Raw genomic sequence first — 15,730 nt, forward strand, 5'->3', positions numbered from 1 at the left:
GATCAAATTTTAATTGGGCCAGTGTCCAGGGGGTAGGGTCCTGGCACGTCTGGCTGATTATGGGTTGCTTCTGCCATTGTTATAAAAGCCAGGAACAACACAGCACTCAAAACAAAACATTTACATTGACTTTTTTGACTATTTTGCTGTCAAGAATAGGCTCCCTGTCAATTATTTATTTAAAGGGATAGTTCACTCAAATTACAAAATAATGTATTGCTTTCCTTACCCTGTAAGCGGTCTATGGACAAGGTATGATGAAATGCTTTGGTTTAGTTTACCTGCCACTGTTTTCTAGTCATGATACCTATATAAGCATTTTTTGTGCATCATGTCCAAAGCATCCTAAAGTATCTGAAATTGATTGTGTAGCTCAACAAAGTCACTTATATATAACTTGGACATTATGAATGAAGAAATTATAATATAGGTACCATGACATTTGGAAACAGTGCAAGGAAACTTGACCAAAGCATGGATTGCTGTCATACCTTGTCAATAGACTGTTTACAGGGTAAGGAATCCAATAATGCCATTTTGTAATTTGGGTGAACTATCCCTAAGCAAGTGATTCTATTCTATTCAATCCAAATGTTACCATTTTATTATATTCTGTTCTATTCTATTCTGACACACAATTGTGACGCACTGACCAACATCCCATCCCTTGAATCAAAATGAAGGATTTAGTAGAATGATAGTATGATAACAGTAGGCCTAGGCTACAATTTATTTGCATGCATTAGCCACTGCTCATGCTGACATGCTCCCTTTATAACAGAATGTTCACTCATCGTTGTTTAATTGTGGCCTACCGTTCGTAATTGACGTTGCTCTTCTACTTCATCTAGGGCGGTGTGTCGTTCACGCGCACCGGATGAACTCGAGAGGCTGAACGGGAAACGATTTCTCCGTTTCTATTATTATCCTACACTCCCGCAACCAAAGATTGTAAACAACACTTATAGTGTAAGTAGTTGTTTATATTAGAATATATTCATTAAGTATTACACATGCTATCACACGTTTATGTGTAGGTTTGGGGAGCAGAAAGTGTGTCGTTCAATCGAGATCAGTAGCCATCTACTTCATTTCAGTTGCGCAACAACGGTTGTTGTTACAATCTAACCATAGTCGGGACTTTTTGAATATGGCTGAACCAAGCGGCAAACGATTGAAGACCAACCTGCCTAACTGTAAAACTCACCGAGCATTTCTCGGGAGCAGGGTGAAACAGAATCTCCCAGCGGTCGTTGAGGAGAGTTTGTGCGGAGTATCGACATTGCTTATGGAGGTCGCTTACAGACTTGATGCACTGGTAAGGGCGACCCGACCATTCAGCAATAGGCTGTAAGTGCAAGTTACTTGTTTACAAAATTCTCTCAGGGAAAATTGGATGTGTTACAAATAAACGCTTTTCATGAAATGTAATGCATTGATTATAGAACAATGAATAGCCTAAATCACTACAGGAAATATGTTTTCCTTATCGATATGAGGTTCACCCATCTGTCATAGATTTGGCTGTCATTCTACAACATTGCATAACCTTCTAGTGTGTAGGCTACAAACGATGAATTCTACAAGTCTTTCTCTTATCATTGCCTTACTTATTTGATGAGTTGATTCAATTTACCAAGCAGCCTATGTTAAACACAATATACATAAAGTTGTATGCCACCCAATACAGTACGTGGATCACTCTCACTGGAGTTACTCTGTATGATTGACTCTTCCAGGCCAAGATATTTGAGCAGGATGACATTGCCTTGCCAAGAGTGGCAGCGTTCTTCCATGAGCACTCTGTGAATGAGCAGGCACAGGCTGAGGCCATGCTGGACTACCTGTCAGACAGAGGGGGACAGTACTGCAGTAAAGACATCCAGGTAAAGTTGCCAACTCATAGAAATAGAATGAACCTCCAGTACACCCATTATAGCATAATTGACCCGAATGGAGACGCCCATTCTACTCATTCTACTCATTCTAATTCTGTGTGCCCACTGCCAGGGGAGAGGGGATGGGTTCCTAACTCCAGGCACTAAAGCAGGGTTTATACTAGTTACACCAGCCACAAAGTCAAAATTAAATCGAAAACAGAAATGTGCTTTTTGGTCTCAATTTAAGGTTAGGCATAAGGTTAGCAGTGTGGTTACGGTAAGAATCAGATTTTAAGACGAAAAATAGTAGAAATAGTCAGGGTTCATGACTTTGTGGCTGTGGTAACTAGTGACGACCCCTAAAGCAGGGCATCAAATCAAATCAAATTATATTTGCCACATGCGCCGAATACAACAAGTGTAGACATTACCGTGAAATGCTTACTTACTGCCCTTAACCAACAATGCATTTATTTCTTAATTAAAAATTAAAATAAAACAACAACAACAAAAAAGTGTTGAGAAAAAAAGAGCAGAAGTAAAATAAAATAACAGTAGGGAGGCTATATACAGGGGGGTACCGGTGCAGAGTCAATGTGCGGGGGCACCGGCTAGTTGAGGTAGTTGAGGTAATATGTACATGTGGGTAGAGTTAAAGTGACTATGCATAAATAAATAACAGAGTAGCAGCAGCGTAAAAAGATGGGGTGGGGGTGCAAATAGTCCGGGTAGCCATGATTAGCTGTTCAGGAGTCTTTTGGCTTGGGGGTAGAAGCTGTTGAGAAGCCTTTTGGACCTAGACTTGGCGCTCCGGTACCGCTTGCAGTGCGGTAGCAGAGAGAACAGTCTATGACTAGGGTGGCTGGAGTCTTTGACAATTTTGAGGGCCTTCCTCTGACACCGCCTGGTATAGAGGTCCTGGATGGCAGGAAGCTTGGCCCCAGTGATGTACTGGGCCGTACGCACTACCCTCTGTAGTGCCTTGCGGTCGGAGGCCAAGCAGTTGCCATACCAGGCGGTGATGCAACCAGTCAGGATTATCCTTGATGGTGCAGCTGTATAACTTTTTGAGGATCTGAGGACCCATGCCAAATCTTTTCAGTCTCCTGAGGGGGAATAGGCTTTGTTGTGCCCTCGTCACGACTGTCTTGGTGTGTTTGGACCATGATAGTTCGTTGGTGATGTGGACACCAAGGAACTTGAAGCTCTCAACCTGTTCCACTACAGCCCCGTCGATGAGAATGGGGGCGTGCTCAGTCCTCTTTTTTTTCCTGTAGTCCACAATCATGTCCTTTGTCTTGGTCACGTTGAGGGAGAGGTTGTTATCCTGGCACCACACGGCCAGGTCTCTGACCTCCTCCCTATAGGCTGTCTCATCGTTGTCGGTGATCAGGTCTACCACTGTTGTGTCGTCGGCAAACTTAATGATGGTGTTGGAGACGTGCCTGGCCATGCAGTCATGGGTGAACAGGGAGTACAGGAGGGGACTGAGCACACACCCCTGAGGGGCCCCCGTGTTGAGGATCAGAGTGGCAGATGTGTTGTTAACTACCCTTACCACCTGGGGGTGGCCCGTCAGGAAGTCCAGGATCCAGTTGCAGAGGGAGGTGTTTAGTCCCAGGATCCTTAGCTTAGTGATGAGCTTTGAGGGCACTATGGTGTTGAACGCTGAGCTGTAGTCAATGAATAGCATTCTCACGTAGGTGTTCCTCTTGTCCAGGTGGGAAAGGGCAGTGTGGAGTGCAATCGAGATTGCATCATCTGTGGATCTGTTGGGGCGGTATGCAAATTGGAGTGGGTCTAGGTTTTTTGGAATAATGGTGTTGATATGAGCCATGACCAGCCTTTCAAAGCACTTCATGGCTACAGACGTCAGTGCTACGGGTCGGTAGTCATTTAGGCAAGTTATCTTAGTGTTATTGGGCACAGGGACTATGGTGGTCTGCTTGAAACATGTTGGTATTACAGACTCAGTCAGGGACATGTTGAAAATGTCGGTGAAGACACTTGCCAGTTGGTCAGCACATGCTCGGAGTACACATCCTGGTAATCCGTCTGGCCCTGCGGCCTTGTGAATGTTGACCTGCTTAAAAGTCTTACTCACATCGGCTACGGAGAGCGTGATCACATAGTCATCCGGAACAGCTGGTGCTCTCATGCATGCTTCAGTGTTGCTTGCCTCGAAGAGAGCATAGAAGTGGTTTAGCTCGTCTGGTAGGCTTGTGTCACTGGGCAGCTCGCGGCTGTGCTTCCCTTTGTAGTCTGTAATAGTTTTCAAGCTCTGCCACATCCGACGAGCGTCAGAGCCGGTGTAGTACGACTCAATCTTAGTCCTGTATTGACTCTTTGCCTGTTTGATGGTTCGTCGGAGGGCATAGCGAGATTTCTTACACTATAAGCGTCCGGGTTAGAGTCCCGCTCCTTGAAAGCGGCAGCTCTACCCTTTAGCTCAGTGCGGATGTTGCCTGTAATCCATGGCTTCTGGTTGGGGTATGTACGTACGGTCACTGTGGGGACATGCATGCTGCCTAATAGTAGGCATTTTGTGTATCCGAAAATATGTTTTATAGTATGTGAAATTTCGAGAATGAAGTATGCTTTAAATGCCAGGATGTCATACTAATTTCGGCATTTCATCTAGTAGAATTCGCTGCACACTATTGAGGAAGAGAGTCTTCTTCAGATCCACGTGTGTTGGACAACAACTGATAATCAGCTGATAATGAGATAAGGGAATACACTGTACTCTGTAGCCTAGTATTAGTATGTTGGTATGTGTTGCTGCAGACATTTTTATTAAACAGTATGTTCTAAATAGTATGTAGTGTGATTAGTATGTGTGATTACACAGTATGCAGGTTTAGTAAGTAGTAGGCAAGACAAAGTTCGGCCACGGCCACTGTCTATGCTCAAAATATGTTCTCTTAAATTAAGCCCCACCCCCAGTCAAAATATAGTGCACCAGCACCATCACTAGCACTACCAATCAGTGGTGTGTATTCATGGATGCCAAGGGCAGCCAGGCTTCCCCAAAAATGTGACAAAACTAAAACAACAAAAATTGAACAATTTCTCTTTCATCTTTCTGTGTTTTCATAATTTTCTTTAAATAAGCAAGTGGCTGTATTTATCGCACCGAAAAAAAACATCAGAGATAGGGAAAAAGCGCCCCTCTGTCTCAGTATCTTTAGCCCATGTATCTGATGCTGTCTGGACAAAAAGAGTATGACATCTTGCTGCCATAGCATTTGATTGATTGATGCCAGCGAGCATTTGGCCTCTGTTGATAGAAATATATATAAAATAATTAGCCAATCAGCGTTGAGCTCAGCTCAACTGTGGGTGGACCTGTTGCAGCAAAACGCCCCCCAAGGGAGGCCAGTTTGGTTTGGCATCATACCAATCAAATCACATCAAAAGCAAAACGTCCTTGTCAGAATTGTTTTAATGTTTCTAGTCTTTTTGTGATGTGTTGTTGTCCTCCTGCAGTAGCTAGCTAGCTAAATCTGCCCTTCCTAAGCCATGTATGGAGATGGGGATTTGGACTTGGTGTTACTTAATTCTCTGTACAGGCCAATGATTATAACGGTGATTCTGATCTAACCATAAATTCATATATTGTGCCACTGTACTGATTGAAGTTCAATATTTAGCCTAGATGTAGTAGGCTCAAATTAACTAGCTAGCTAGCTAGCTAACTTAGCTGGTTCATTGTTGCCCATGTGAGGAAGTTAGACTAGCAAGCATTTTAGCTAGCTAGCGTAGTCTAGAACATTGCTGTGCGGTAGCAGAGAGAACACTCCTGGATGGCAGGGAGCTCGGCCCCAGTGATGTACTGGGCCGTAGGCACTACCCTCTCTAGTGCCTTGCGGACGGATGCCAAGCAGTTGCCATACCAAGCAGTGATGCAGCCAGTCAAGATGCTCTCAATGGTGCAGCTGTAGAACCTTTTGAGGATCTGAGGGCCCATGTCAAATATTTTCAGCCTCCTGAGGGGGAAGAGGTATTGTCGTGCCCCCTTCACGACTGTGTTGGTGTGTTTGGACCATGATAGATCCTTAGTGATGTCGACACAGAGGAACTTGAAGCTCTAGATGTAGCCTAGATGTAGTAGGCTCACGTTAACTAGCTAGCTAACTTAGCTGGTTCATCGTTGCCCATGCGAGGAAGTTAGGCTAGCAAGCATTTTAGCCAGCAAGTCTAGGACATCAAAAACTACAAGCATGTACTACTGTATGACAGTCATAGACCGTTTTGCCAACATGAAAGCGAGATGGATGCCATTGGCGTTCATCTAGTCTACAAGTGGGGTGAGTCAACAACATGTTTTTTCTAATTGTACCATGGAGAGCCACATGATATTTAGCAACGTCGACTACACTCAATTGTTTTTGGTATCTCTTAAGTTTGTTTTCACTGTATTAGACTAAGCATATACTGTTTATGTTGAAATGGTACTGACTTGCTGTGGTTCTAAATCAATAATTGTTTACTAAACTGTCAGAAACATTAACATGCTTGAGTATGTTGTAAACAACAGGTGAAAATGTTTGTTACATACAATATTTGCTTTGTGGACTTCACTGGATGTTGCTCTCCTGTTTTGTGATGAATCAAAAGGAACACCTATGTGAGAATGCTGTTCATTGACTACAGCTCAGCGTTCAACACCATAGTGCCCTCAAAGCTCATCACTAAGGTAAGGACCCTGGGACTAAACACCTTCCTCTGCAACTGGATCCTGGACTTCCTGACAGGCCGCCCCCAGGTGGTAGGCAACAACACATATGCCACGCTGATCCTCAACACGGGGACCCCTCAGGGGTGCGTGCTTAGTGTCCTCCTGTATTCCCTGTTCATCCATGACTGCGTGGCCAAGCACGACTCCAATAGCATCATTAAGTTTGCCGACGACACAACGGTGGTAGGCCTGATCACCGACAACGATGAGACAGCCTATAGGGAGGAAGTCAGAGACCTGGCAGTGTGGTGCCAGGACAACAACCTCAACGTGAGCAAGACAAAGGAGATGATTGTGGACTACAGGAAAAGGAAGACAGAGCACGCCCCCATTCTCATCGACGGGGCTGTAGTGGAGCAGGTTGAGAGCTTCAAGTTCCTTGGTGTCCACATCACCAACAAACTATCATGGTCCAAACACTCCAGGACAGTCATGAAGAGGGCATGACAACGCCTTTTCCCCCTCAGGAGACTGAAAAGATTTGGCATGGGTCCTCAGATCCTCAAAGAGTTATACAGCTGCACCATCAAGGAGAATCCTGACTGGTTGCATCACCACCTGGTATAGCAACTGCTTGGCCTCCGACCGCAAGGCGCTACAGAGGGTAGTGTGTACGGCCCAGTACATCACTTGGGCCAAGCTTCCTGCCATCCAGGACCTCTATACCAGGCAGTGTCAGAGGAAGGCCCTAAAAATTGCCTAAGACTCCAACCACCCTAGTCATAGACTGTTCTTTGCTACCACACGGCAAGTGGTACCGGAGTGCCAAGCCTATGTCCAAAAGGCTTCTTAACAGGTTCTACCCCCAAGCCATAAGACTGCTGAACAGCTAATCAAATGGCTAACCGGACTATTTGCATTAACCCCCTCCCCCCCATCCCCCCTTTTTTTACGCTGCTACTACTTGCTGTTCATTATCTATGCATAGTCACTTTACCCCTACCTATATATACATATTACCTCAATTACCTCGACTAACCTGTACCGCTGTACATTGACTCGGTACCGATACCTCCTGTATGTAGCCTCGTTATTGTTATTCTATTGTTACTCTTTTTTTAAAAACTTTAGTTAATGTAGTAAATATTTTCTTAACTCTAATTTTTCGTAAAACTGCATTGTTGGTTAAGGGCTTATAAGTAAGCATTTCATGATAAGGTCTACACATTTTACATTTACATTTTAGTCATTTAGCAGATGCTCTTATCCAGAGCGACTTACAGTTAGTGAGTGCATACATTTTTTCATACTGGCCCCCCTGTGGGAATCGAACCCACAACCCTGCCGTTGAAGCGCCATGCTCTACCAACTGAGCTACACGGGGCCACAAGTGTAGCTCAGTTGGTAGAGCATGGCGCTTGCAACACCAGGGTTGTGGGTTTGATTCCCACGGGGGGCCAGTATGAAAAAATTTATGCACTCACTAACTGTAAGTCGCTCTGGATAAGAGTGTCTACTAAAATGTAAATATAAATGTAAAAAGGTTTTTCTACATCTGTTGTATTTGGCACGTGACAAATACGATTTGATTTGATTTGAATCAAATATATCTGTGGTTGAATTTATTCCGCCACTGTGTGACTGTTGTGTTTTTGTTGTCTCGGCCTTATTGTATATCACGGTGGTGTATGAACGAATGGGTTATAGAGCAAACAACGCAATTATCACAACATACACTGAGTGTACAAAACATTAAGAACACCTTCCTAATATTGAGTTGCACCCCCCTCGTTTGCCCTCAGAACAGCCTCAATTCGTCAGGGCATGGACTCTACAAGGTGTCGAAAGCTTTACACATGGATGCTGGCCCATGTTGACTCCAATGCTTCCTTCCCAAAGTTGTGTTAAGTTGGCTGGATATCCTTTGTGTGGTGGACCATTCTTGATATAGACAGGAAACTGTTGAGCATTAAAAACCCAGCAGTGTTGCAGTTCTTGACACAAACCGGTGCGCCTGGCACCTACTACCATCCCCCTTTCAAAGGCATTTAAATATTTTGTCTTGCCCATTCACCCTCTGAATGGCACACATACACAATCCATCTTTAACCTGTCTCCTACCCTTCATCTACACTGATTAAAGTGGATTTAACAAGTGACATCAATAAGGGATCATAGCTTTCACCTCATCAGTCTATGTCATGGAAAGAGCAGGTGTTCTTAATGTTTTGTACACTCAGTGTAGGTTGTAATATGGCTTTTTTCCTGGCTTGGCTTCAATAGTGATTTTACCCACGCACCGCTACTGCCACAAATGCCCACTCAAATGCAACAGAATAATTTACATAAATATCACTTTCAGAAAGATTATGAATAGTCACATTATTTATGAACTAGGGCTGTTAGTTAGTTAATGAGTTAACTTTTTGTAATTTTAGTGCATTCATTTTTTCGTAATTAATCACATTGCCTGAAAGCTTTCAAAATACACAGAAAATATCCAAAATACATAATTAAGTGTGCTTTATCAATCTACCTGATTTTGCTAGCTGTTACTTTGGACAAAATCAAGATGTCAATATTCTTGTAATGTTTTTTGGATAAAGAAATCTTAAATTACAGCTCAATTTGAGCAAATTCTAAATTTGCAATTAATCGTGATTAATCACAGCAAATCCTGTGATTAACTCAATAATGTTTTTTATCATTTGACAGCCCTAGTATGAACATGATTTCACAAATAAGTATGATACACTTAGTAGCACTGACCAAATAGATAGAAAGGAGCTGCAAGTCCTTACTCTGCACTCTCCACTAATGCAACTATACAGTATATGAATGGTATAAAGCCTCAGACACACCAAGGATAGTGTACCGTACTTAGCAGCTCTGCCGAAAGTGTTAAAAATACTCCAGACCACAAGTTGGCAGTAGCTTTCTTAAGCTATTTTTTGGCTTGTGCCTGCTGTAGCTTGCTAATGTTAGGTAACTAGCAAGCTACGCTAATGTCAAAGATATTTATAACTAACCCAAGATAGACCACAGCCTGTCATTTCCAATGGGAACAAATTAGTCATAGTGGGCAGAACAAGCAAGGAGGGGGGGCAGAGCCAACCACGAGCTAGCGAGAGCCTATTGGCGCGTTCTAGCATGTATTTGCATATTTCTGTTAGGGAATGCCTACGGGAACTGCGTGTGTGCAATAACTCAATTTGCCCTTGCACTCCTTCTAAACAACACCATTTTTGGAAACTTTAGCAAAGGGTAAAGTCTACAAAACTTAGTTCACTTTGTTCGTAACAGATTCTTGTTTTGGGGACATAAAACTATATTGAGATCAAATGTTTTTTTTTGCAGAATGTCGGCCAAACTCCATCTTGTTCCATCTTCTCCCATTGCCGGGCACTGGGCTTCCTCTCACCACCATATTTGGTAGTGAGTGGAAACGGCAAGCAGATGCTTCACCTGGTGAAATATCTGTCTCATTGTTCTATCTGTGCTAATGTTGTTGCTAGTCAGATGGCCACAACTAGATAACTAGAGTAGCTAGCAACATTATAATTCAATCACAATGGATTCATTGTTTCATTAAGCAGCTGCCTGTTAGCTGCTGAGAGTCAGTGGAGTAGCTAGCTAGCAAGCTATGTTGTGCTAACTGGCAAATGTTGGTGCTAACTGTTTAGCAAACGTTAGCTAGCAAGCGAACTGGCACTGGCATTATGGAATAATGGAGAATTAATAAAATTATTTATTCATCATCTTGCTTGATAGCTAGCTTGGTAAAGCATTTAGTATTGTGTGCATTGTGCTGCACGTACCCCCCCATTCATTCCATATGAAGTGTGTGTGACTGCCTGGCTCAGTTAGCAAGCTAACGTTAGCTAGCTAGCTAGCTAATGAGCAAGTGCACATTATCAAACCTAACGAAAAAATCTTTCAAGCATAAAACTCCCTAGCTAGATGTAAAATATGTAAAGACTTGCTCTAGAAAAAAAAAAGTATTATGCAGCCTTATTGTTTTAGTTAGAACAATTCTAATGAAAAGGGTGTGGATTACACTGGGAAAAGTGCCCTATCTTTTTCCTTTTTCTTGTCTCTTCTGTTGGCTGTATGCTTTCTGATTGTCTCAAAGCCAAGTTGTCAGCCACTGACGAGCAGGGCGATTCTACAAGTAGAAACGGCAGGTTCTTCGGTACCAGGTCGGTACGTAGCAGGTACGTATTTTGTTCTTGCAAGAGAAAGAACGGCTTCCTATTGTGCTAAGTACCTATCGGCCGTCAGTTTTCTCGGTGTGTCTGACCTCTAACAATTAATGGCACGCTGCTCGTCAAGATGAATGGCAACCTTAATTCTTCCTAAAGTCCTTGTGTTGCAACGCAATGGAAGTACCTATAGGATCTGCTGCATACAGTGAGGGAAAAAAGTATTTGATCCCCTGCTGATTTTGTACGTTTGACCACTGACAAAGACATGATCAGTCTATAATTTTAATAGTAGGTTTATTTGAACAGTGAGAGACAGAATAACAACAAATAAATCCAGAAAAACGCATGTCAAAAATGTTATAAATTGATTTGCATTTTAATGAGGGAAATAAGTATTTGACCCCTCTGCAAAACATGACTTAGTACTTGGTGGCAAAACCCTTGTTGGCAATCACAGAGGTCAGACGTTTCTTGTAGTTGACCACCAGGTTTGCACACATCTCAGGAGGGATTTTGTCCCACTCCTCTTTGCAGATCTTCTCCAAGTCATTAAGGTTTCGAGGCTGACGTTTGGCAACTCAAACCTTCAGCTCCCTCCACAGATTTTCAATGGGATTAAGGTCTGGAGACTGGCTAGGCCACTCCAGGACCTTAATGTGCTTCTTCTTGAGCCACTCCTTTGTTGCCTTGGCCGTGTGTTTTGGGTCATTGTCATGCTGGAATACCCATCCACAACCCATTTTGAATGCCCTGGCTGAGGGAAGGAGGTTCTCACCCAAGATTTGATGGTACATCGTCCCTTTGATGCGGTGAAGTTGTCCTGTCCCCTTAGCAGAAAAACACCCCCAAAGCATAATGTTTCCACCTCCATGTTTGACGGTGGGGATGGTGTTCTTGGGGTCATAGGCAGCATTCCTCCTCCTCCAAACACGGCGAGTTGAGTTGATGCCAAAGAGCTCGATTTTGGTCTCATCTGACCACAACACTTTCACCCAGTTCTCCTCTGAATCATTCAGATGTTCATTGGAAAACTTCAGACGGGCCTGTATATGTGCTTTCTTGAGCAGGGGGACCTTGCGGGCGCTGCAGGATTTCAGTCCTTCACAGCGTAGTGTGTTACCAAATGTTTTCTTGGTGACTATGGTCCCAGCTGCCTTGAGATCATTGACAAGATCCTCCCGTGTAGTTCTGGGATGATTCCTCACCGTTTTCATGATCATTGCAACTCCACGAGGTGAGATCTTGCATGGAGCCCCAGGCTGAGGGAGATTGACAGTTATTTTGTGTTTCTTCCATTTGCGAATAATCTCACCAACTGTTGTCACCTTCTCACCAAGCTGCTTGGCGATGGTCTTGTAGCCCATTCCAGCCTTCTGTAGGTCTACAATCTTGTCCCTAACATCCTTGGAGAGCTCTTTGGTCTTGGCCATGGTGGAGAGTTTGGAATCTGATTGATTGATTGCTTCTGTGGACAGGTGTCTTTTATACAGGTAAGAAGCTGAGATTAGGAGCACTCCCTTTAAGAGTGTGCTCCTAATCTCAGTTTGTTACCTGTATAAAAGACACCTGGGAGCCAGAAATCTTTCTGATTGAGAGGGGGTCAAATACTTATTTCCCTCATTAAAATGCAAATCAATTTATAACATTTTTGACATGCGTTTTTCTGGATTTTTTTGTTGTTATTCTGTCTCTCACTGTTCAAATAAACCTACCATTAAAATGATAGACTGATTTCTTTGTCAGTGGGCAAACGTACAAAATCAGCAGGGGATCAAATACTTTTTTCCCTCACTGTACCTTTCAGAGATGGCGTTTTGGTTGGTGTTGGGGCTCCTTGGGGCTAGAGATAAGGGGTTGTGAGTGGACTGGACAGGATAGGGACGTTCGAGGCCAAGGGGGATGGGGGGTTAAACCCTAAACCTGGAGCTTTGCCTGGGGCTCAGGCCTAATGCCTGTCAGGGTGTACATTTCCCCTGAGTTCCGGAAAATTGGGGAGATTAATGTAGGCGGAAGGACAGTGCATTAATTGTGTTTCCAGATGTACGGGTGGCGTTGCCACTTTAGTTTTTCTTTCTGCCTCCAGTTTTACGAGTCATGTAAAATCGAACCTGTGTGGGACTGCTAAGGGGTCCATCATCAGCAATTTGGGACACCTTGTTATCCATTGATCAGTGAGGGCAAATGATATGTCCTGAACAAGTCTATTTGTCAGTTCTAATATTATTAAGATTTGTATTCAATTCTGCAATAATAGATAACTTTGCTTGAAGTTTGGAAAACAGTTGTCTTTAAGGCTTTTATTTGTTTTTTAAACAGTTTAGACAGATTCATTTTCATAAAGATTATAGTTAAAATAGGAGGGATATAATGTTTTCAGATTTTAAGAAACGATTAAAGTTACAATATGTAACTTTTTGGGTGACCCGACCAAATTCACATAGAAATGTGAGGTATACATCTGTCATGCGGTAGATCTGTTCTAAGTGCGCTATTTCTATGCTTCCCGTACATAAGTTTAGTTTTTGCGTATTTTACTTTCGGTTTTGTACACCAGCTTCAAACAACTGAATATACAAGGTTTTTGGGTATTGAAAAGATATTTCACAGCTGTTTCGATTGTACAATGATTCTCTACGCTACGCATTGCTTGTTTTGTCACATAAACTGAAATTAGGCTAACTATTAGAATTTTAGGAAATGGCAGAGCGATTTCCGCATATTGCACCTTTTTAAAGTACTATAATAAGTAAAAAATTAAAAATAAAGTTATCCTTCAATGCTGTCTATGTAACATTTTGGTTATTTAGCAGACGTTCTTATCCAGAGCGACTTACAGTCAGTGCATTCTAATGGCTCTCTTTCTGTCTCTGTGTGTGCTGTCTTTCTCCCCCAGAGGCCAGGCTGTGAGGAGGTGTGTGCAGTTATCCCAGCCCTGGAGCTGATGCTAGGCCAGTGGAAGGAGGAGATGGCCGTGATGGTGGAGCTCAGCCAGTTGTCCAAGGAGCACAGTGACCCGCACTCCGCCAGTGTTGTGAAGAGCCGCTTTCTGGGGCCGCTGGTGCCCCGCGTCAAACTGTTGGGAGACCTCCTGACCAACGCACGTAGGGTGGGCTGCACCAGTGACCGCTCGGGGGGCTTCGGGGAGTACCTCATCGACCAGCTGCAGGAGGAGTTGACCAACGTCTCCAGTGGATAAATCACTCACTCACTAGTTTCTATTAAAGAAAAGTACTTTGTGAGTTACTCTCAAAACAAGCCTCTCCTGTCCTGTCAGTGTTTTATGGCCACCTATATTGTGTTATTGCTAATCAGTAAGGCCAATGTATTGTAGAAGACACTCCCTAGTCCTACACAACTTTCTAGCTTTTTTAACTGAAAAAACAAGGGGCATAGTTTGAGGGGGTTACAACTAGCTTTATTCTGAACCAAGCTGTAGCACTTCTTCATCATTATTAAATTTGCATTTCTGCACAATTTTTTGTGGTGTTTGGTGGGACAAATTGATGGGATGTTTTTATATGTTCGAGAGGGGGCATGGTCTTGAATCTAGTATTTTAGGTTCTAGAGACTATCAAAAAGAATGAATACATGTATTATGCACTAGATCTGGGCATTTAAAAGGGCACAGCCTCATTGTATCATGTATGTAGTCCATAAGCAAAGTTGATCCTTGTTGTCATAAATGTGGTGTTGGATGAATTGAGAGAACAATGTGACAATCAAAGTTGAAGGCAAAGCACTTGGAATACTGTTAACATCTGGACTGACACACCGCGCAATGTTATATGGCTTATAATGTATTTCTGTATTCACTATTTTACAAAGAGGTCACTCTTTCATATGAAATTATGGGTTGATGTATAATGGGATATTGTTTGGGATTGGTCTCATCTGTACACTTTATGTTTCCACAAAACCTATTGCCTTTACCTACTATTCTGCTAAAATATACACTGTCCCTCTTCATCACATACAGTACAATGTTACAGCAATGTGTACCTTTTGAAATAAAGTTTTTGAAAAATTTCTGAGCAGTCTCTTTTTTTCTGTTTCAGAGTGTTTGATTTAACACTTTCATGTAATATTAGTGACTTCAGTGTCCTGACTGTCAAACTATTCTTATTGATTGTTGCAGGAGTTGCAGTATGAAAATGTATGCTCTCACTAACTGTAAGTAGCTCTGGATAAGAGCGTCTGCTAAATGACTAAAATGTAAATGTAAAATGAGTTTTGCATGGGATGCCAACACTGGTTTAATCAACTCACTATCGCCATCTAGTGATTCTCACCTATAACATTGTCAGGTTTTCAAGAGGTAGGCTTATTGTGGCATCATATTCTCCAATAGAAAAAAATATGTATATACACTTTAGATCACAGCAGAATTTACTTTAAGAATAATGTATGCACTAACTGTAAGTCGCTCTGGATAAGAGCGTCTGCTAAATGACGTAAATGTAAAATGTAAATGTGAAACAAACTGGTCTGCCTGATTAATTCTAAAGCAGCCTGCACATTGGATAATGAATATATCTGAGGGCTATAAATTAGAATAATAATTTGGTGGATGCTTCTATTTGTCCTGTTTCACAAATGTACATTATACACAAAAATCTCATATCCCAACTCCCCCTGAGACACCCTTGGAGAGTGGGGTCACGGCCAGGGTCAGCCATTATCAACAGCAACCCTTGAGCAATTAGGGTTAGGTGCCTTGCTCAAGGGCACATCAACAGATGTATTTATATTTTTTGGGGCTCTGGTAAAAGGACTATCAAACATTTTGGTTACTGGCTCAATGCTGCAACCGCTATAGGCTACCTGCCGCCGCCGAAAGTAATAGTGTGTGCAAGAGAATACGTAGTGATATCATAGGCCAACTTGGATTCAGAAACTCTTAGAAACTAATTGTTGTAAGATACATTTGAGCCAATAGGCTATATGGACATTAGAGAAACTTGTGA

The 15,730-nt window shown here is 42.7% G+C and overlaps 1 protein-coding gene across 1 annotated transcript; it reads left to right on the forward strand.

The window, feature by feature from the left end:
* The first annotated feature begins 865 nt into the window (after window positions 1-865).
* Window positions 866-14,792, forward strand: LOC311134741 (ferritin, middle subunit-like). The gene is made up of 3 exons (XM_084168515.1): window positions 866-1,318; window positions 1,740-1,886; window positions 13,660-14,792. The coding sequence occupies exons 1-3, from the start codon at window positions 1,151-1,153 to the stop codon at window positions 13,960-13,962; spliced, it is 618 nt and encodes a 205-aa protein (XP_084024641.1). The 5' UTR covers window positions 866-1,150; the 3' UTR covers window positions 13,963-14,792.
* Window positions 14,793-15,730: the final 938 nt, after the last annotated feature.

The sequence above is a fragment of the Coregonus lavaretus genome (genome assembly GCF_964263955.1).
Source record: "Coregonus lavaretus genome assembly, chromosome: 9".
NCBI lineage: Eukaryota > Metazoa > Chordata > Actinopteri > Salmoniformes > Salmonidae > Coregonus > Coregonus lavaretus.